We start from the raw sequence: 23,945 nt of genomic DNA, 5'->3' as shown, positions 1-23,945 counted from the left end.
TACATTATTGTTTAATTGGAGAAATAAATATTTGAATGTGATTCAAATATATTTTATATGAATGAGATTCATAGTTGTTAAATTTAATATAAATATGATTTAATTAAATGCCATAAAATAGAGAAAAAGAGTTATAGTTTGTATTGTATAGATGCAATATTAAAACTATAGATTATAAATATAATATGATAGGTTGATTATCATATTTATTTATATTATTTGTTATTTTGAATAATAATCCATTTTTCCTTTCTAACCACCTTAGTGGGTGGTTAAGTGGTTTTTGTGGAAAATGGAATAAATAAAATAAGATTTTATTTTTCCATTAGAGGACTACACGAATTTCACACAGAGCATATACAATACACTAAACAATTGAAGAACTTTGCTATACAATAGTGCTTCTTCCTCAATCGTCTTCCTCCTCCAAACTCTCAAACTCCCTCCTAACCAAAATAGTCAGAGTCCACCACTCCTGGGTTCTCACCCTGAGAATACCGAGGACTCCAAGTGGTAGTATCTTCAACCTTTTGGTTCGAGTTTTATTGAAGAAAGTCTTCAAGGTTGCTGTGTTCGAGTTTTGTTGCTATTCGAGGAGTTCATGACAGTTTGAGGGTTGTACGAGAAGAAGTGTTCTTCAAATGTATAATCACTTAAATCCTTTTTGTTGTTTAAAAAGCATGTTGTAATTTTGTTAAAATGCATAATTTGTTTGTATTTAATATAAATTTTTGTTTTCAATCAAAATGGAATTTAGAAAATCTGCTTCCGCTCGTGGATCTCTTGTAAACGAGGTCCTCCATACGATGTACGATAAGAAGTTATGCGTGTAAGTTGTTACCCTTCGGAATCTTCAATCTGTTAGGTCATGATATTGCATCTCTAAGCACACGAGAATTAGCTGCAGAACCTTCCCACCCAGGTAAGTCAAACACAAAATCGTCATTCATGTCACAAACACCAAGAACATTCGTGGGGAATTCACCCTTCCTCGCCCTGTACCTTGGTCGATCAATGGCACTCACGTTAACCTTTATGTACATACAATCTAACGCACCTAGACAATCCTGTGCAGACACAACGTATGAAATATTCATATACATCTAAACTAGACAGCGCACCAACATTTGTTTAGTCTCACTATGCCTCAAACCATCTACATCTCGGATCTATACAGGAGGTTGTGATTGGCAAAGGTTTTTTCAAAAGTAATTCATGTAGTCGTAAAACAACATTGAGAATGGAGTTGAAATGCTTAGAAATTGTTTCACCAGACCTAAAGAACTGTCTACGAACGACTCTGTTCTTAACATCATGGGCTAAGATATGCAGGAACATGGCGACCATCTCCTCAACATCTACAACTTTTGTTCCCACTAATTCGCCAGTTGTCCTTAGTAAAGTACATAAAATGACAAAACATCTTCTATCTATTTGGGTTCTTTCACGACAACTTAAATCAGACTCATGGATTAGCCGAAAGTATGCTAATTTCCTCATATGATGTCTAATGTGATATGGCGGGTCTAATGTGATATGGCGGTCTATCCTCCTATGGTTGTTGAGTAATTGCTCTAGTGTTAGCAGTAATTGACATTGGGTAGTTGTGAACACCGTTAGTATGGTTACTACTTCTTGGGGGGTCTATTATATCGTATGTTACAAAAATTGGCTCTTGAAACATTTGTTCATGAGTGGTTTTTGAAATTTATGCAAAATTTAATTTTAGTTTCAAACTAATGTACTTTTAGTCTAAACAAAAATATAATTATCATGGAATTTTAAATGCATGCAAAATTGTATGATATAGCTTAGTAATAGTAGCTTACAATACTTTTTAATGTTTAACGTTAAGATCAAAACTTTTATCTAAATTTAGAGTGCAATTGGATGAAATTGAAAGTTTGAAGTAAAAATGCATATTTTTTTCTATTCTCTCTTTTCTACTTTTTTAACAAATAAGTTTAAATCGTTATATACGACTTTTAAGTTTGTTCACCTTAATCCTTAAAGACAGTTATTCATAACTGTTACTTTACTTTTAATTTATCAATAAAAAATTTTGTTTTCATTTTTATCAAATATATTCAATCCTACCAAATGAAGCTATCAAACGGGTATTATTAACATTTATTACTATCACTAGCATGCTTTAACCCATAGATGAGTGCTAGCCCTACAAACTATTTTTTTTTATTAATCAACAATAATAACCATATTCAATTTCACGCAATATCGTCGAATAATTTCATTTTTGAATATGAACATAGAAATTAAAATTCTCATTAATAAAATAGTCTTAATTTTAGTAGGTTTCAGTTTAGGCTCATGATCAAATCTTGAGTTTTAAATGAAAAATAAATCAATAAAAAGAAAATTATGATGAAGCCTAACAAGTATTTAGGAAGAAAATCAAGCCTTTTAAGAATGAAAAGTGTTGTAATAAAACAACTGCAAAAGCATAATTGATATATAACTAAATTATTTTAAGAATTTAAGTTTTGTATCAACAAACACTTCAAATATACAGGATGAAATTTGATAAAAGAAGAAGTACAGATTAGTTTCCACTCGACATACAACACATGAAAGAAAATATTTTAAATCTACCAATCATAGAAATAAATAAGAAAATAGTGAGACAAATAGTACGAATAAAGACAATAAGCAGAGAAAGGAAAAGACTACCAAGAAGGATACAAAAGAAAAGAAAATTGAGACATAGAAGAGTACCACCTTACGTACGATAGAAGGAGAAAATATGAAGTTTTGCTTGTTTTCTAATACGTTGAACACTATGACAATCAATAAACAGATGCTTTAGTAATAATATAAATAAAAAAGTGAAAGTGACTTAATAGGAGATATGGTAAGAAACACAAAAAAGAGGGAAGGGGAAGGGACTTATCAACAATGGTGTGGTGAAGATGAAGTTGTCCTCATAGTTGTAAGGAAAAGAGGTCTCATTTATAGAGAAGAGAAGATATTGACGTTCTATGTAATGGGTAGGTCAAGTTTAGGTGTACCTATGGTAATAAGTACCTATTGGAAACCCCACATAGTTTCTTAGATAGTAAGAACCAGCCTCAGAACAATGAGGAAATAACAATTTTGAAAACGGGGTAGGGATAGATTCTTTACAATGACCACCATAGACCAATTGAAAGGGATGTAGCTCAACTTGGTAGCTTCTTTTGTTTTGGGTACAAAATGTCAAGAGTTTCAATCCTGTCATTCCTACCTATTACTTCTCCTCTGGGCAGTAACGAGGATCCATTAAGATCGATTCAAATTGGGCATGATGTATCAGGTAAATCAGATATATTGATCATTAGAGTCAATGCAAAAATAGTCATTAAAATAGTGGCATACCTTTGACTTATAAACAGAGACCAAGAAAGAGAATCACATCATGGAAATAGCATTGTAATCAATGTTTATACAGTGATAAAAAATGAATAGGAAGCGATAATTATAGACCAAGAAAAGATAAAAAAAATGTAAATACAATTATAATCAATGTTTATATAGAGACTGATAATCGGGGACCAAGAACAGATATCAAATCTCAGGGAAATACAATTATAATCAATATTTGTACAGTGACATACAATTATCAAAGACTAATAATCAAAGACCAAGATCCGAACACTGAAATCAAGCATAGAGCAAAATAATCGGAGTAAGCTGAAAAGATGTGTAAAAAAATAAGATTACATTTGTAAAAAAAAATGAAGGAAAAAAAGTACAATGACTCATCATTGGTTGGTAAAGAGAAAGAAAACTTACTATTTGATCTGGTAACCCTACCAAGATTCAAACACCATCCTCCATCCTCTACCATGCTCCAAACGAGGATCTCCATCCCCTACCAAGCAAGATCTGAGCTCTAACATGGTTGTATGATTTCGGACTCAGATAGACAGGAGAGACAACACAAAAGATTGGAGAACCAAAAGAAGCAGCAAAGGGAAACCCTCGTTTGGAGCAAAGAGAATCAAAAGAAGCGGCAAGATAAAGGAGGAACGGGAGAGACGTTCGGAACGGCAAGATGAAAGAGGAAGCCGAAAGAAAGGGTTACAAATCTAGAGAAAAACATAGATTTAGACTACCAAACATATCATAGTCTATATCTGCAAAGGATTTCTTCAAATCCGACCACAGAGAACCACAATGGAAGTTGATCGATAGGAACGGAGAAGAGGAAGCTCCAAAATCCACCAGGAACGACGTTAATAGAGAATAATGGTGGAACCCTAAGGAAAAGAGATGGAAGGAAACGAAGAAAAATAAGGGAGAGCAAAATAATTTGTGGGTTAAATGGGATTTGGGATCCAACTAAAATAGTTGGAGTCCCAAACATTATAGCCCACCTGCCCAACTCCAAATAGGGGGCCTAAACGCCCCCAAAGTGAATAATGGAAGAACTTTTGTATTATATGGCTTAAATATGTTTTAACAAAGTTGTACGTGAGTACTTGAGCGTGTATTAATGACCAAACACATTTTTTTATTTGACTATTTATCATTCTGATATGTTTTAAGGGAATATTTTGATTTTGATTTTGAAATCTTATGAGATTTTGTAGGATTCGTTCTCACTTAAATCTTTTTTTTTTTTTTTTTGGTTGATGAGAAAATTGGTATAAGAATTGGAAAATTTGGAGAAATGTGAGAGCATTTATATGAAAAAAATGAAGATATTGGTATAATTTGTTTTAAAATTGGTTCTTTTTTAATTCAATAAAACTTTAAACAAATTTATTACCATATTAACAGTAAGAGCATTTTTAACTTTTTTTTTTTTAAATTTAGAGTTATTTTTGCAACGAGATATTAACGGTTTTTGTTCATATAGTGATGTTGAAGGTATTTTTTAAACTTTTGAAAGTTCAAAGGTATTTTTAAAACAAAACTTTAATGATTTTCATCCAAAACTAACGGTAGAGGTATTTTTGAACTTTTATTAAAAGTTTACGGGTATTTTTGAAACTTTTGAAAATCCAAATGTATGTGACACAAAATACAAAATTCAAGAACATTTTTTTATAATTTAGTCTAAAAAATAATAATAACTTTACTCGTATCATAATTTTCAAATCAAGTATATTTTTGAAACACTCACATGATCTATTCTATAGGTTTATATTTTTGAAACACTGATCATGATCTATTCTATAGGTTGTATTACTGTATATTTGAGTTCTAAGGAAACAGTGAACTTTAACTGTGCTAAATTGCTAATTAGCATGGTTTGATTATTTACTTCTTCTTCTTTTTTTTTTCTTTTAATCCATTTCCATGTAATTATTGTACTGAAAGGGAAAAAATCAATCTTAACTATTATTAACTAACTTACGAACCTAATGTTTCGATAAATCTTGCATAGTATTTATTTTGCAATAACATTATTCGCACGAGGTTTTTAAAGAAACGTGTTTAACGTATTTATCATGGACATTGAACTCATGTTTATGTTGATTTATGTGGTTGTGGTTTAATCTCTAATGTGAAGCAACACGTGGATGGAGTTTGATCTAACTTCGTAAGTTAAGGAGTCTTCTAAGTGTTAGGAGAATTATCTCTTAGCTCTCTTGAGTCTAAAATGAAGGTAGAGTTCTCAAGTGGGTTTTGTGGGTTTGGCTTGGTTGGTTTATGGACCTAGCCCTTGAACCTATTTAATTGCGAGCTCCGTTGGCCTTTGGGCCAAATTAAGCCTATTTTTGGGCTCAATTAGACTTGTGCCTAAATATTAATACTAAATTAGACAAAAAAAAACTTTACTTGATCCAACGATCACGATGAAAACATGTGGCATCATCAGGATTTGCTAGCTTATATTTTCAATATCAATATGGGGCATTATCAACTTATAATTAGTCCTAAACTTGATTGTTTGTAATTTTGTCATTAATTTAAAAAATGATACAACAATTTATGATTGGTCCAAAATTTCTCAATCAACAATCCTATATTTGTTCATTTGCAATTCGTTTATATTGCAATTTAATAACTTCGAAGAAAAAAAATTCTTTCTTTGTTGTTATGAAAAAGAGTATATTTTTGGTTTTTAGAGAAAGAGGTAACAAAGTTGAATTTTGGTAGAGTGGTGGGTTATGAGAGAGACCTATCCAATTGTCAAATTTGTGCATCTCCATTTAGAAACCTATAAATATTGTGGTTCTTCTTCCTTACAAGAAAAGACATTACGACAATAAGGGAGGTGATCAAAAGACTTTCTCAATGTTAAAAATAATAATGATGATGATAATAATAAACTTTTATTACTCCATGAATTGTACAAGACTTCTAATGTGATTCTTAAATAATTTATAGGCCACTTAATTATGTTTGGATCGTTTATCTAAATCTATAATAGAAATCAATTGTGAGTCCACCCTTTTTTATTATACCCAATCATGTAATCTTTTTATCTCGATTTAGGTGACATTCTTATTACGATTATAAACTACATGCTTATCACATTTTTTCAATTTACACCATTTATCCTTTCACTCTTATTTTATTATTTATCATTTTTAGGCTCTCCCTTTTCGCTTTCTCCCTCCTCCTCACTTTTCATAATTTTTTTTTTTCAAACAAGCTCACTCTCTCTATCCTCCCTCTTCTTAATATATATATATCCAATGTTATGTATATTTTTTTTCTTTTCATCTTAGCATTTTCTATGAATCCCTCACTTTCTTCCATTCAAATTCCTATATTGAACTCTTCCGTCCAAACTCTGCATTTACACCAACTACTAATTTAATTTATGGATCACATCACAAGAATTCAGTCATGGTTGTCTACAAATTTGAATACCATCAACAAACTCATCCAAATCCATAAAATTTAGGTTTCAAATTGCGAATTTAAGTTCAGTTGATCCATGATTTCATTTTAAACAAAATTTTATCATTTTAAAAGAATTACAAATATAGCGAAGTCTATCGCAACGATAGACTTCTATCGTTGATAGACTCTTACCAGAAATATGGTTTATCACCGATATACTCATACCAACCATATGGTCTATCACTGATAAATTATCTAAATTTTGCCATATTTATAATTTTTTTTACATTATGTTATATTTACTAATATTTTGGGTCTTGTTGCTATATTTGCAACTATCCTTTAATACTATGTCTTCCAAGACTTTGTATTTTATTTTTATTTTCTAAAGCAGGCTTGACTTTTAAGATGTTTATACATATATTCCGATGATAAAAGCGCTGACTTAATTGATTAGTTATAAGTTTTAATATATTATTTCAGGGAGAGAGAGAAGAGTTTGAATATTAATTCTACATAATAATTACATATTGAAATCTTTAGTATATGCTAAAAAACACAACAACAATATGCTTTTAAATAAAATCAGGAAGGAAAGTCATTTTATTAAATATTTAAATGTCGCAACTAAAATGAGTATATTTAATTGATACATACTATGTTTTTTTAGGTCGGAAGTTGAAATTTCTCTATTCTATTTGTGGTATAAAAATTGTAATCCTTTTTTTTTTTTTTTGAATTATAAATTGGAGTGCATAAATTAATCAGATGTTGGACTAAAAAAATCAATCTTCAAGTTCCGATCTAATTAATTGAGAAACAAAAACTAATACTTACGAAATTAATATATGTTACTAGACAATTTAATTTCAAGTTATAATATTAACTTAACCAACATAGTTCAAGTTAAACTAAAGTAAACATAACATAATGCTAACTAATATATACTCTTTTTTTCTTCAGATTGGTAGTTCAAACTTTCATACCCTCACTTATTGTATTAAAAAGATTTGTATAATTGAATTATCTACGTATCATTAACAAAAAGGTCAGACATTCAAATTTTTACTTTTACCTATTGAGTTAAGAAAAAAAAATCAAATTATAGATAGTGAATTAATAATAAAATACGATTGTTCATATGAGAAAAAAAATAACCAAAATCAAAATATAAAATAAAGTAGGAATGGATAGTTTATCCAACTTAGTAGTTTTTTTTTTTTTTTTTTTTAATTACAAAAAACTGGGTAATGAGAGATTTGATCTTAAGGAAATAAATTTAAAACGAATTTAAATTTATTCTTAGTACAACAAATTGGGTGTGAGAGGTTTGATCTTAAGAAAATAAGTTTCATTAGATTTAGTACTTTTCTTTTTTCTTATTAGAATTAGTAGTTTTTTTTTTTTTAGAATAACAAATAGGTGTATGAGATATTTGATCCAATAAGTACATATCAATTATTATTGTTTTTTTTGTGACAATATGTAGGGTTGAGAAATCTAACCTTTGATCTCGAGATTGATGGCACATGTTTGATATCAACTCAACTATACTCATTTTAACATCAATTACCAATAAATTTATGTTCATCTTACCACTATTATCTAATTAATCTTTTGATTTTTTTTCCTACAAAGCTTCAAACATTTTTATGGCTTGAGTTTGTTTGTGTTGTTTGATCGAAGTGATTTGTTAGTTGATTTAGTATGAATGTTATAAAAGTGATTTTATAATTTGAATTCAGTGATGTAAATTCCATTTCATAGCTTATTCAAAAAAGGGAAAAAAAACAGTTTTATAAAATTAAAACTTTAACATCAAAATTAAAAATAAAATTCTCCCAACAAAGTAAAGACACGGACTTCATTAGGATTATGATTAAAATTAGCAACATCAACCAAACGAAGTTTTTATATTTTTTGGCCTCACTCTCAACCAAACGAAGTTGGTAATTGGTTCGTCAATAAATCAATTGAAGACCATTTAAAATATACTCAACATTAAAATTAAATATATTTCGATTATGATAATATTCTGGACCTTTAATATTAATATTGTTGTTTTCAAAACTTATTAAAGAAATATTGTTGTTTTGAAACTTATTAGAGAAATATTGTTGTTTTGGGAGTTCGAGGGTAGAAGTCGAGGGTTGAGGATTCGATTAATGTAGAGGTCGAACGTTGAGAACTCGACAAACAAAGAAAAACTTGAAAACAATATGTATATTAGGTTGTCGAGGGTGAAGTTTCGACATACATAAGTCGAAACTTCAACCCTCGACAAGGAAAAACAAATCTCGCTAATTTTGTGATAAAGATCTTGCTCTAGAAGGGAATCTCGCTAATTTTGTATATTAGGTTGTCGAAGGTTGAAGTTTTGACATACATAAGTCGAAACTTCAACCCTCGACAAGGAAGATAAGTGGGTGAAGCTAATTTTGTGATAAGGATCTCGCTCTAGAATAAAATCTTGCTAATTTTGTGATGAGGATCTCGCTCTAGAAGGAATCTCGCTAGAAATGTGGGCTGAATCTCATGAGCATTGCTAGGAAGACAGTTTGTTAAAAAATGCTTGACGATCTCGCTCTAGAAGAAAATCTCGCTAATTTTGTGATGAGTATCTCGTTCTAGAAGGGAATCTCGCTAGAAATGTGGGCTGAATCTTGTGAGCATCACTAGAAAGACAGTTTGTTAAAAAATGCTTGAGGATCTCGCTCTAGAAGGAAATCTCGCTAATTTTGTGATGGGGATCTCGCTCTAGAAGGGAATCTCGCTAGAAATGTGGACTGAATCTCATGAGCATCGCTAAGAAGACAGTTTGTTAAAAAAATGCTTGAGGATCTTGCTCATGAGGAGGATCTCGCTCATAATTGTCTTCACTTTATTTACTTTCCATAGAAATATATATATATATATAGATTATGTACATGACCAAAGAGAAAAAAAGCTAATAATCATGAATGAAAAAATAACAACAATAACAGAATTTTGAATTGTAAGAGAGTGAGATTGTGAGCGAGATTGTGAGAGATAGCGAGATTGTAGGAAAGAATACTTATCTTTTATTGTATATTCAAATTTTTTAATTATAAAGTCGTACATTATTATTTTAATTAACTTGTACTTTATTCTTTTAATTAACTTGTACATTATTCTTTTAATTAAGTTGTACATTATTCTTCTAATTAAGTTGTAATTATTCTTCTAATTAAGTTGTACATTATTCTTCTAATCGAGAAACAAATATTTTTTTAATTGATAAATAAATATATATATATTTTTTTCCAGATTATGGCTTTAAACCCAGGACCTGTTGATCCCGATGTTTTGTACGACCAATCCATTCATCGATCATCTGTCGTATGACGAGATCGTAATACTGGAGAAATATCTTGCAGGCGTCGAGAGGCAGTTTTCCAGCACACTATCCCGCTCCACCCTCGAATACTACCGCTACTACACACATCTGGATTCTATGGGGTTGCCAGATTAGGATTTATTTAGTTGGACTGGCATCTGATCACAACCTTGGTCGAGATATGGAGGCCCGAGACGCATACATTTCATATGTCTGTTAGAGAGTGCACTATCACTTTACAAGACATAGAAGTGTTGTTGGGGTTACCTATTGACGGTAAGCCGATCACCGGAGTGATGTACGATGACTGGTTAGAAGTTTGTCAACTGTACCTCGGTGCGACCCCACCTGCCGACAAGATTAAAGGATCGAGGTTAAGTTTAATATGGTTATGAACACAATTTCGTGAGCTCACAGATGATGCAGACGAGGAAACCGTCATAAGATATGCGAACATGTATACTACAAATGATGAGTGGAAGTATATTTTCAGATAAATCAAGTCATTTTGTTCACTTGATGTTCCTGCCACTGTTAGCTAACCTCCATGATGCGGGGCGTAATTCGTGGGGTGGAGCATGTTTGGCATGGTTGTATAGACAACTATGCAAAGCAATAAGACCTGAGGTTCGAGAGATAGTTGAGCCTCTTATACTTTTGCAACTATGGGTTTGTGAGCGATTTCCAACAATGGCTCCACAACTACAACATGTTAATGACGCTCAGTTAGTTGGACGAGCCTACGGTTCTCGGTATATTGTTTAGTTCAATTTAATTTTTATATAACTGATCTAGTTAATTTAAATTCTAAATTATCAAATTAAAAATTTAGATGGAGAGACAAATTTGTTGTGACTAGGACAGCCACACATGTAGTCAGCCAGTATAGATACATGTTTGATCTGCTTCAACTTGAACAGGTACATTACACTGAACCTAATTGATTATTTTATACACATTTTCATTGTATTTGTCTTTAATATTCTCTAATATAATATTTTTTGTTTCAGATTATTTGGGAGCCATACAAAATTATTATGCATATTTTGCCTAATTTTTGTACGAATGGTCAAAACATATGGCGGACGATGAGTCCTCTCATATGTTTTCACATTGGTGAGTGACATCTTCCTGACAGGGTGATGAGACAATTCGGTTTTCAGCAATATGTCACATCGCCTTGTAATACTGAACCCGTACTGCATGATATTGACCTAAGGACTGGAGATTGGTCCGAAAAAGTTGCACATTTGGTAGTGCATAGCACTATCGTGCAAGTTTATTGCAGTTAGGGTTCTCTTGAACAGTTTGACACATATGTCACTCCAGAATATATTTATTGTATAATAATATCACCAGGCGCTGCGTCACTCATCCGGGAGCAACTGTGGGTCATCTAGTAAATGAATGAATATTATCTAATTATTTTAATTTAAATTTATTTTAAATATTGCTTGTTTTATAATTTACAGAGATCGAACAACAGTAGACTCCTGAGGTTGCGAATGATTCGAACCAGGTTCTTGTTATATGTAGTGACAACCAAAGCTATATAGATGAAATTCATTATATGTACAGTATACCTATTGTTCCTCCACCAGCTCCTAAACATAGAGGACCTGTTCGGAAGAGGATGGTTTGATGAGGTTGCACATAATATGGAAGAGTTGCCGCCTATGATGCAGACGCAGAATTAAACTAATTATGTTAGTCCGATGATGATGATGCCAACATTTGATTCAGAACATTATGACTCAGAGGCTGGTCCTTCATCTTCATACGTGCATGGACATGGTCGGGGTCATGGAGAGCATAATGAATATTTATATTATGAAGCGCCTACAGAGGTACTAGAGCAACATCAAAAAGAACCTGAGCAACCTCAAGTTCGAAGTGACGACGACAACCGGCTCGAAATTGACGACGTCCGCCTTGTGGGACACATTGATTTTTGTAATTATTTTTATATAAATGAGAAATTTAATTTACATTTTTTTATTTTTATGAGATATTATTTTTTTTAATTTATTCTTTTTAGAGTTTAAATAAAATATTTTTAGAAATTGTTTTCATAAAATGGAAAATTAAAAAAAGTAAGAAAGAAAGAAAGAAGGACAATGTGTAATAATTAAAAAAGAAAAAAAAAAGAAATTTGTACGGATGACCCAAAAATTGAAGTGTACTCTTGCTCTCTATCAAAATCTCGCTATCTCACTCTCACTCTCAAAATCTCGCGCTCTCTCTTTTATTTTTTTGAGATTATTTTTTTAATTTATTCTTGTTAGAGTTTAAATAAAATAATAAAATATTTTTAGAAATTGTTTTTATAAAATGGAAAATTAAAAAAAAGAAAGAAAGAAAGAAAGAAGGACAATGTGTAATAATTAAAAAAGAAAAAAAGGAAATTTGTAGGGATGACCCAAAAATTGAAGTGTACTTTTGCTCTCTATCAAAATCTCGTATCTCACTCTCACTCTCAAAATCTCGCTCTCTCTCTTTTATTTTTATGAGATTATTTTTTTTAATTTATTCTTTTTAGAGTTTAAATAAAATAATAAAATATTTTAGAAATTGTTTTTATAAAATGGAAAATTAAAAAAAAAAAAGAAAGAAAGATAGGAAGAAAGAAAGAAGAAGGTCAATGTGTAATAATTTTTTTTTTTAAAAAAAAAATTTGTACGGATGACCTAAAAATTGAAATGTACTCTCGCTCTCTATCAAAATCTCGCTATCTCCCTTTCCCTCTCGCTCTCACTCAAAATCTCGCTCTCTCTCAAAATTATGGAAACATCTCAAAATCTTGCTCTCTCTCATAATCTTGCTCTCTCTCGTAATCTCGCTCATAATCTCGCTCTCTCTCAAAATAATAATGGAAACCTCTCAAAATCTTGCTCTCTCTCATAATCTCGCTCTCTCTCAAAATAATAATGGAAACCTCTCAAAATCTCGCTCTCTCTCATAATCTCGTTCTCTCTCAAAATAATAATGGAAACCTTGGAAAAGCGAAAGAGCAAGGTCGAGGGTTCAAAATTCGACCTACCTTGGTCGAATTTTCAACCCTCGACTTATTTAAAAAAAATAATATTTTTACAAATAGTTTGAAAACAACAATATTTTCCTAAATAGTTTCTAAAAGGACAATATCTTTTTAATTTTTCTTAATATGCTGTCCTTTCCCCCCCTTTTTTTTAAGATATTGTCTTTTTCTCAGCTATGGGTTATCTGTGTGAAGAAAAAAAAGAAAAAGAAAAAGCAGTGTTTTTTTCTTTTAAAAAACAAAAAACATAAATGTGTTTTTTCCTCTTTTAAAAAAATTGACGGGGCTTACCATACTTAACCATTTTTTTAATGTATATATAACTTCTTTTTAGAAAGTTGAGGTGGATTGGGTTATTATTTGATTATTTGTTTTTTGTTTTTGAAAATGAAACTAATAAACATTCCTTTCAACTCTGAAATTTTTTATTATTTATTTATTTTTTACCCGTATTTTCAAAATCTAAGCCAGGTTTTGAAAACTAAAAACATAGTTTTTAAAAGTTTATTTTTGTTTTTAGAATTTTGACGAAAAATTCAATTATTGTACTTGAAAAAGATGCAAATCATGGTTGAAAAATGAGAGAAAATAAACTTAATTTTCAAAAGTAAAAAACAAAACGTTACCAAACGGAATCTTAGATTTCATAGTAAAAAAATGTTGAACAAAGGAAAAATTATTTGTTTTGTCCTTACAGTTTGAGTCTAGTTTTACACTTTTAGTACTTTAATTTTGACTTTGGTTTCAATTTGGTTCTTATATTTCAAAATAATACAATATTGCTCTTTAAATTTGAACTTTCTCAATTTGGTTCATATATTTCAAGATTTATATTTTAAGATCGATTTTTCGGGGTTCAATCCATGATGGTTACCTATCTTGGATTTAGTATCCTACTAGTTTTCTTGACATCCAAACATGGTACGATAAGGTGGGTTGTCTCGTGAAATGAGATTAGTCGAGTTGTGCGTAAAATGGTCTAAACACTCACAAATAAAAGAAATCAATTTTTTCACTTAATACTCATTTTACATATTTAGTGTCAATGTCTATTAATTAATTTTAAAAAAGTATGCTTAATTAAGTTTTACCGTTCTTCTTCACTATTAAAATTAAATTCATAATTTCATTATATAATTATAGATAGGTAAAAATCTATCAGTGTCTGATAGAAATTGGTAGAAGTTTATTTCTATCGGTGTATCAATATATATATATATATTTTGTTATTTTTTAAAAATATTTTGACTTTTTTTTTATTTGTAAACATTTTTTTACCTAAAAATGTCGATAGAAAAAAACAAGGCCCAAAATTTTAGAAAAAAAGTAAAGAAAAAGAGAAGAAAGGGGTGGAATGGTAATTTTGAAGGGGAGGATATAAGGTAACGATCGGGAGTGCGTGGAGGGAAAAAGGATGCGAGTGGTAAAGTGGGAGACAGGACACAAATATCCCATAAAACCGGTTGGCACAAATGGATAAGGCCGTCTCCAATGAAACGCTGCGTTTTGCTAATCTTTCCTTTTTCTTTTTCCTAATTAATATTATCTCCACCCTCTAATTAATATTTCCAAATATTTTATTTCTTCCGACGCTCCAAGACGAGCCGTCCATCTTCCACGTGTCCCTCCCACTCTCTGCCTTCGCCTTCAAGAGGCACTGCACCGAAGCAACACGAAGCTCTAATACAAAACACTCTTCTAGAGAGAGAAAGAGAGAAGACGGAACTCGCACGCTGCCTACCCACTTCTAGAGAGAGATACAGAAAGGGTCTTTTTCTTTCTTCCAGAGGGAATTAGGGTTTTCCTTTTTTCTCGCTTTTTTTTTGGAGTTGAAAATTTGAGGAATTGGTTGTTTCTTTTTGCTTCTTTCTTTACCCTTCTGGTGGAGATGTATGTATCTTCCATGAGAAAGTCGTTCAAGGACTCTCTCAAAGTGCTTGAAGCTGATATTCAGCATGCTAATACTCTGTAAGTGAGCTTTTATTTTTCTTTCTTGGGTTTTTCCCCCCTATGTGCTCTGAATATCGTCTTCGACTGTCTATTGAAGTTCTTTGTCTGATCACTTTTGGGGTTTTGGCTTCTGGGTTTTGATTATTGGCCTTCTTCCTTCTATTTTGATTGTAATGCAGTTTCTGGGGTTTTGATTTTTAGTATTGTGGGTCTTGAAGTTTCTGTTTATTAGTCTTAATCCTCTTCGTTAATTTATGATTTTCTGAACGTGATTGTCGTTTACCTGCCTTATTTGAAGCCGGGCTAACTTATTTTGAGTAATTGTTTTTTCAATGATGGATTCTGTCTTGGTAACGCTCCTGTACACTTATACATTGAGACAAATTTCGATTCTCTCTGTTTTGTAGCTGTATTTCTTGTAGGGGAAAACGTTTGCTCATTTTACGTTGGATGATTTGTCAATGTACATGTCCCACATCAAATCTTTTGCCATTTTTTTCATGTTTTGTTCTTGGGTTATTGGTGATGTACTTTAGACCTTCTCTATGCTATCTGCATCTCACTGTGGACCTTTGGCACAGAGAATGAACAATGATTGCATATTTACCAACTCCAGAAGCGGATTTTTGTATAGCTGTCACTTACTACTCGAATGTGTCATTGTTTTTGTTCTCTAAATGGAGTGTTTATTTTTGTAGCATCAGTGTCTCAGTCCTCAAGTTCACCATAATATTCAACAGATTCTGCTACTTCCTTGTTCTTTTTCTTGCTTTTGTTATATTTTTGCGTTCATTGCCCGAAACCCTTTGATCCCGTTTAATTCAAGGGACGTGACCTAGGTGTAGTGTTGACCAATCTGATTATTTACCCATGTACCCTGTCTGTTAAACAAAAACTTGAGTTATGTAGTAGTCTCTCTGAGAGAATAGTTTAGGACCTATTTAATCTTGTTTCTAGCTCTTTTTACATTTATTCCAGAAGCTGCATTTATATTTTGCAGTGTGATAACTCCTCCTCCCTATTTCTCATCAATAAATAAAGAAGGCACGGATCTGTTAATACTTCATAAAATTATCAAGAACAACTTCCGAGTTTTTTTGTTCTTCTTTTATTTGAAATTGTAAGAAACATGATCTGTTTCTTAAAGAGAAAAAAGACCCAAAAAATTGTTCTGATGGGCCATAGTTTTTATATTTTGAATCATGTTCTGTACCCAGGTATGAAAATTTACAGATGCACTAAAACCTTAAATGTTTGAATGCTTTTGATTTCTCACTAGTTGCTATGCTTGGAGATTCTCAAGGTTGCTGGTTTTGTCAGATATGTCAACTTAATGTTCAATTGTCCCTGAGTTGTAGGGCATCAGAGTTTCCCGGGGAATATGATGGCCCTTGCCTTCAGATGAGAATGTCATACAGTCCTGCTGCCCACTTATTCCTCTTCCTAGTGCAATGGACAGACTGCCATCTTGCAGGAGCCCTTGGACTGCTGAGGATTTTAATTTACAAGGTTAAGTTTGTCACCTCATACTCTCATCGTATTATATTTTGTAATTATCGCTAAAATCCATTTTATATCAAGTGAGAATTTCTGAATTCACTATGTATCTTGTGCTGCAGGTCTACGTGGATGGTACAACCACCATGTCCACCCACGAGAGAAAAGCAAGCATTAGGGAATTCTATGGTAGAGTTTCATATTTTCCGTCAGATGATTGTTTGATATGTATTTTTTTTAACTACTGACCACTGTAATTGTGCTGTGATCAGCTGTTATTTACCCCTCTCTATTGCAACTTCAGAAGGGTGTTACTGATACTGAAGATAAAAAGCAGAAAGCTGTATGCATGGAAAGGTACCGAAGAAGAGATGACGATGAATGTATACAGCATTCAGATGCTGACATTGAACGAGAAGAAGAATGTGGAATATGCATGGAGACCACTAGCAAGGTTGTATTGCCCAACTGCAACCATGCCTTGTGCTTGAAATGTTACCGTGAATGGTACTCTCATCTCTTTGTTCTATTTTTTCATTTCTCGCACTAAGAACTAAGAAGGATTGATTATGGATTCTTCAGGCTATGTACAGAGGCTCTATTAAAATTTTCCTATACACCTTAATATTTTCTTGTCTTCATTAATTACAAAAGCTACGGAGCCTAAAACCTTCTGTTCATCTTTAGTTAATTGGATGGAGGACTCATAATGTTTTTCTTTTATGTGCATGCATTTAGATTAAGGTAATTAAGTGTTTGATACCTTCTATACAACTTGTGATTAATATTGCTGATTGTGGTTTGTATTTTCACATGCAAACCTAGACCTGCAGTGAATGATTCGGTTGTCCGTCCTGCATGCTAATTACCGAGTATTATCATTTGGCATGTCTATTCTTTTATGAATTACAAATTTAAAACTGCATTAATCTTATACAATGCTAGACCTGGATTTAACAAGGTATGAAACTAATATGAACTGACTGGTTTATCATTTTTCTTTAAGCTGGTTTAACTGTCGTTGTAATTGTCTTTTTACTTTTTGCTTCATGATCTTTGGCATGTATTTGTTTCTAACAAATCCATGATAAATCCCCATGATGGTCTCACCTGCATTCTCGATGAAATGTTTTCTTTATTGACTATGAAGCCTCAAGTTAAAAGTTTTCAGGTGCATAATGACTCTTAACTTCATTACTTTGATATAGCCAATTAGAGGATTGGATTTGATTGTTCACTTACCTTAGAACAGCATTCTAATGCTCCTGATGAATTATAGTGTCAGTTCTTTCTTCAACCATTCGAGAAATGAGAATGCTTGAATTGATTGCTTTTTTTTGGATTTCTCACTGACTGTATTCAACTGCTTGCTCTGTATATCGACCTCAAATAATTATATTGTTCTATTGAATATACTTCAGGCGAACACGTTCCCAATCGTGCCCGTTCTGTCGTGACAGTCTTAAGAGAGTAAATTCTGGTGATCTCTGGGTATTTACTGATAACAGGGACATTGTGGACATGGCGACGGTGACCCGAGAGAATCTCAAAAGGCTTTTCAAGTACATAGATAAATTGCCTGCAATTGTTCCAGACTCCCTTTTCGACGCCTATGATACGCACCTAAGATAAGTGATCGGTACATACATAACCTAATGTCACTCCTCAAGTAGTTTTTCTCCAAATGAACAGTCCTGCTGTTATGATATGATATGACAGAAGGACTGATATTCATTTGGCTAAAAATTAGTAAGAGTTAGAGAAGACTTGCAACTGTTTCTTCCCACTTCCATTTCTGAAGGGAACAAACCAGTCTTTGAGTTATTGTAGACTGGTATTGGGTGGTGAAGTTGATATGGTTTGATTTAAGTCTTCCATAAAAATTGTATTCAACACATTTGTATATGTTTGTACATTCTTGATGTTTATCTCTATCTATCAAAGCAGCTTTAAATGCTTTGTTTTTCCCTTTGCAACTTGGGGAAAAGATCTCTTTGAGATATGATTTCCTCACCAAATCATTGATAACGAAAAAACAAGTCTTGTGATGATGACAAGAAGTGGATGGGTTATGAGTATAATGATGGTAATGAACATCGAACCACTTTTCTCTAACAGTATGTCATCGTACAAGTTAGGTTTACTCTACTTTGGTTCTTAAAACTTTAAATGCCTTGTTTTTAATGTGGGTTAAAATTCATTTAAATGCTTTGCTTTAACCATGTTAGAAATCATTTTTTCCCCAAATTTTGAATAAGAATTTAGTCTCTTTAACTGTTCATATAAGCATAATTCGACAAGCATGAACTTGTATCTTTAACTTTGGTTTCATCTCTTTTATCCCATATATATTAAAAAAAAGCTAGCAGAGAAAAAAAGCCTCTAACTTTGGTTTGTAATGCAATTTATATTTTTAATTGAATTTTGTAACAATTTAGTTGCTAAGAGTTTAATCTTTTATCACCAAATTTAGTAGATTTAATGAAATTTCTTATGTAGGTAAAACAGTAAACTTTCAATATTAAATATATGAAATCTTTATTTTGTTTATTAAGGATTTTATTGTTATAGACTGAATTTGTAGATTAAATCGATACAAAATTGAAGTTGAACAAAAGTTTTACTTTTTACTTTTACAGTGGCAAAAGTAATTTTTTAATCTTTAATATTTGAATGTTGTATGAAAATCATATTTAATGTTTTTTCCCTTCTCGTTTTCTTTATAAAGATTGTTCAATAAATGTCAGATATAAATTATTTCTTTAAAAAAAAAATATTTACTGGATGAGTTAATGTAGGCATTGCAATACGGCATACAAATGTTCACAAAACTTCACAAATATAGAATATGGCGGTTTTGCAGGCAAACAAAAAGAAAACGTTGCCTTTTTTATATTCTTCTATTTTTAATGGCCATGTCACTTTCATTTGTTTTTGGGCAATAGGGTTGGTGAGTTTCTTTCTCTTTCCTTTTTATCATTGTATACAAAAACAAATAAAAAATAAAAGATTACACTCATTTTTAACCGTAAAATTCAATATTGTACAAAAATATGATTTTATTATTGTATTTCTATTTTATTCAAATTGCATTGACAAATCAATCTTACCAAACGTTTTTTCCCCGTGTTTTATGGACAAATATAATTTAGTGATCTAAGAATTTTTTTCAAGATTATCCTTTTTTAGCGTGGATTTGAACCATAGATTTATCAATTAAATTTTTAATTACTCATGATTCAATAATATTAACTTTTTATATATTACGATTGATTGATTACGTTTATCTTAATTAATTGGTACTTTTATGATTGAATATTTTTACAAAAGAAGGGTGGTAATTCTCATCTTTTTAGTGATCTTACTAAAATTTCTCGAGGTTGTTAAATACAAATAAAATCATATGTTAAAGAAGAAAAAATGTAATATTTTCTTTGGAGTCAGATTATCTTTAATCCCATTAGTTTTGCAAATTCAAGCCAAATTATTAATAACCAATTTCAACTCATATGATTTATTAAAGGCCTCAAATATAATTTTAATTGATTAAAGCAGTATTAATCTCACCCATTCAAAAGGTTGGAGAAGAAGAAAGACTGTTTGCTATAATGGAATAAAAATAAACAAACGGCCATTTTCAACCTCCTTCATTTTCAAATTAGATTCGCCTTTCTCCTCCGTCGATCCATTTCAAAGCCCTGAGCTCAGAGCGATTTTACAGAGAGAGAGATTATTAAGGAAGAAGATGGGAAGAACACTCAAATCAAGCAACTCTTCGGCCCTGACCCTCTGGCTTTTATTAAGGTAATCTATCTCTCTTTTTTGCGTTTCTCTATACTTTCTCTTTTGTTTTTCCAATGATTCTCCGTTGGATTCAGAATTCCGATGCTGCTTTTTTATATTTCTGTTGTATTTTATTGGATTGGTATGAATGTATTCCCTGTTCTGCTTTGGTTTGTCCATCTTTTGTTGGTTAATCCAACTTTCTAGGTTTTGATCATTTCGATGCTATTATTTCTGTTATAGAAACTGGATCTTGCCTTTACAGCAGTTTTGTGAGTTACTGCTAAAATGTATCATCACATTTGCTTCAGCCATTTTGTTTGTTTACTTCAATCATTACAGTATTTGCTTTCCATATGTAATGATAAAATTGTTCGTATTTAGTTCTACTGCCTGACGTATAATACAAGAGCTACAAACTTTGTGGTTTTCATTTTAAAATTTTTCTTTACCTTCATTTCTCCTACTTACGTTTATCACTTCAGTTCAGTCCTCATAATTGAGCCCTGTTGAAACCATTGTTATCATACAGCAGTTTCTCCACACTAGAGAATTCTACTTCTAAACATAAACTTCAAGTATATTGTGATTCTTAAGAATATAGATTGAAAATACCTTAAACCATCTAATAGCTGTTTAACACAATAATAAAGCAGACGTTCTATGGTGAATCGAATTAATGTTTGAATACATATAAAAAGTTGAATATAAGCTTTGATTATTTGCAGGTTACTACGGTGGTTGTGCTTCAGCTATGGACGGCCACAACTTTTCAAAGCGCAAGCTAGCTGAAAATTCTTGGAATTGCATATTCTTTGGCTCTTTTCTTAACCATAACCTCTTTTTAGCTATCCATGAGCTTAGCCATAACCTTGCCTTCTCAAATCCTACCTACAACCGTTGGCTTGGGATATTTGCCAATCTTCCCATTGGTGCCCCCATGTCCGTGACATTCCAAAAGTATCATCTCGAACACCATCGTTTCCAAGGCGTCGATGGTATCAATGTGGATGTTCCGAGTCAAACCGAAGCCAATGTAGTCACACAATTGTTCTCAAAAGCCATATGGATCATTTTCCAACTCTTCTTTTATGCTTTCCGGCCTTTGTTTCTCAAACCAAAGCCTCCAGGCTACTGGGAGTTCATAAACTTCATCATCCAAATAGCTCTCGATGTGGCAATAGTTTTCCTTTGGGGCTGGAAAACTTTAGCTTATCTGATCCTTTCCACATCTGTTGGACAGGAGGTATGCATCCAATGGCTGGTCAATTCATTTCAGAACGTTATGTATTTGAACTCAAACAGGAGACGCATTTGCACTACGGCCTGCTCAATCTTCTTACATGGAGCGTTGGTTACCATTATGAGCACCATGATTGCTCAAGGATTCCTGGAAACAAGCTTTACAAGGTGAAGGAAATTGCACCAGAGTATTACAATCGTTCGTATGAAGAGAAAGGCAAAGAAAGCTGAATAGTTGTCTATTATCTTTCACAGGTAAATTACTCACTAGATTGGTGACTGCAATTTTCCCAATGCTTGTTTATATGTAGGTATTATCTGAGATGGTTTGGAGTTTTGTCTGCTATAAGTTCCTCCCTTACAGTGAAATATGTCTAGTTTGTCTGTGGATGTGTGTGCATTTTGCAATTGCAGCAGCCTTGAAATATTACCCCGACTTCTTGAGCTACTAATTTTTCTTTATTAAACTGATATTTTCATCTACAAACACTATTGAAACTACAATAGTTCTATTATTACCCCCACCATAATTAATTGTAGAAAAGGTTAACAATATGGTACTTAAGAAATTGTAGTACTACCTGAATAATAGATGACGGGGCTAATTATCCCAAAGAAAAATATGACAGCAAAGATGTTGGTAAGGAGTAATAGTGATGTAAAAACTTTGAACGGATCTTTAATATTAATATGGTTGTTTTCAAAACTTATTAGAGAAATATTGTTATTTTAAAACTTATTAGAGAAATATTGTTATTTTGGGAGTTCGAGGCTAGAAGTTGAGGGTTGAGGGTTCGATTAATGTAGAGGTCGAACGTTGAGAACTCGACAAACAAAGGAAAACTTGGAAACAATATGTATATTAGGCATACATAAGTCGAAACTTCAATCATCGACAAGGAAGATAAGTGGGTGAAGTAAATCTCGCTAATTTTGTGATGAGGATCTCGCTCTAGAAGAAAATCTCGCTAATCTTGCTAATTTTGTGATGAGGATCTCGCTCTAGAAGGAAATCTCGCTAATTTTTCATTAATGATTATTAGTTTTTTTTTCTCATTGGTCATATATATATATATATATATTTCTATGGAAAGTAAATAAAGTGAAGACAATTATGAGCGAGATCAAAGCATTTCTTTAACAAACTGTCTTCCTAGCAATGCTCACCTTACCAGTGAGATTCAGCTCACATTTCTAGCAGCGAGATTTTCTTCACCCACTTATCTTTTACCGTATATTCAATTTTTTTTATTATTAAGTTGTACATTATTCTTTTAATTAAGTTGTACATTATTCTTTTAATTAAGTTGTACATTATTCTTCTAATTAACTTGTACATTATTCTTTTAATTAAGTTGTACATTATTCTTCTTATTGAGAAACAATTATTTTTTTAATTGAGAATTAAATATTTTTTTTTCCAGATCATGGCTTTAAGCCCAAGATCTATTGATCCCAATGTTTTGTACGACCAGTCTATTCATCGATCTGTTGTATGGCGAGATCGTACTACGAGAGAAATATCTTGCAGACGTCGAGAGGCAGTTCTCCAGCGCACTATCCTGCTCCACTCCCGAATACTACCGCTACTGCGCACATCTGGATTCTATGGGTTGCCAGATTAGGATTTATTTAGTTGGACTGACATCTGATCACAGCCTTGGTCGAGATATGGAGGCCCGAGACACATACGTTTCATATGTCTGTTGGAGAGTGCACTATCACTCTACAAGACATAGAAGTGTTGTTGGGGTTACCTATTGACGGTAAGTCGATCACCGGAGTGATGTACGATGACTGGTTAGAAGTTTGTCAACTGTATCTCGGTGCGACCCCACCTGCCGACAAAATTAAAGGATGGAGGTTAAGTTTAATATGGTTATGAACACAATTTCGTGAGCTCACAGATGATGCAGACGAGTGGAAGTATGTTTTCAGATAAATAAGTCATTTTGTTCACTTGATGTTCCTGCCACTGTTAGCTAACCTCCATGATGCGGGGCAGTATTCATGGGGTGGAGCATGTTTGGCATGGTTGTATAGACAACTATGCAAAGCAATAAGACCTGAGGTTCGAGAGATAGTTGAGCCTCTTATACTTTTGCAACTATGGGATTGTGAGCGATTTCCAACAATGGCTCCACAACTACAACATGTTAATGACGCTTAGTTAGTTGGACGAGCCTACGGTTCTCGGTATATTGTTTTAATTCAATTTAATTTTTATATAACTGATCTAGTTAATTTAAATTCTAAATTATCAATTTAAAAATTTAGGTG

At 32.2% G+C, this 23,945-nt stretch overlaps 1 protein-coding gene and 2 pseudogenes across 2 annotated transcripts; all 3 read left to right on the top strand.

Annotated features, from left to right (window-relative positions):
* The first annotated feature begins 14,852 nt into the window (after positions 1-14,852).
* Positions 14,853-18,700, top strand: LOC120074342 (E3 ubiquitin-protein ligase AIRP2-like). Of its 2 annotated transcripts, none has more exons than XM_039027433.1 (5): positions 14,853-15,161; positions 16,423-16,652; positions 16,763-16,829; positions 16,913-17,147; positions 18,062-18,700. In XM_039027433.1, exons 1-5 carry the CDS (start codon positions 15,149-15,151, stop codon positions 18,270-18,272), a joined length of 756 nt encoding a protein of 251 aa, XP_038883361.1. In that variant the 5' UTR covers positions 14,853-15,148; the 3' UTR covers positions 18,273-18,700. The 2 variants fall into 2 exon arrangements, with proteins under 2 accessions (XP_038883361.1, XP_038883362.1); XM_039027434.1 differs by having other exon boundaries at positions 14,859-15,161; positions 16,502-16,652.
* Positions 18,701-18,723: 23 nt separating this feature from the next.
* Positions 18,724-23,486, top strand: LOC120073428 (annotated as a pseudogene).
* The window catches only part of LOC120073427, a 45,461-nt pseudogene continuing 44,608 nt past the window's right edge, over positions 23,093-23,945 (top strand).

This window comes from Benincasa hispida, chromosome 3 (genome assembly GCF_009727055.1).
Source record: "Benincasa hispida cultivar B227 chromosome 3, ASM972705v1, whole genome shotgun sequence".
Lineage (NCBI taxonomy): Eukaryota > Viridiplantae > Streptophyta > Magnoliopsida > Cucurbitales > Cucurbitaceae > Benincasa > Benincasa hispida.
Note: the sequence above shows the minus strand (reverse complement) of the source record. Positions and strands in the feature narration are given on the sequence as shown.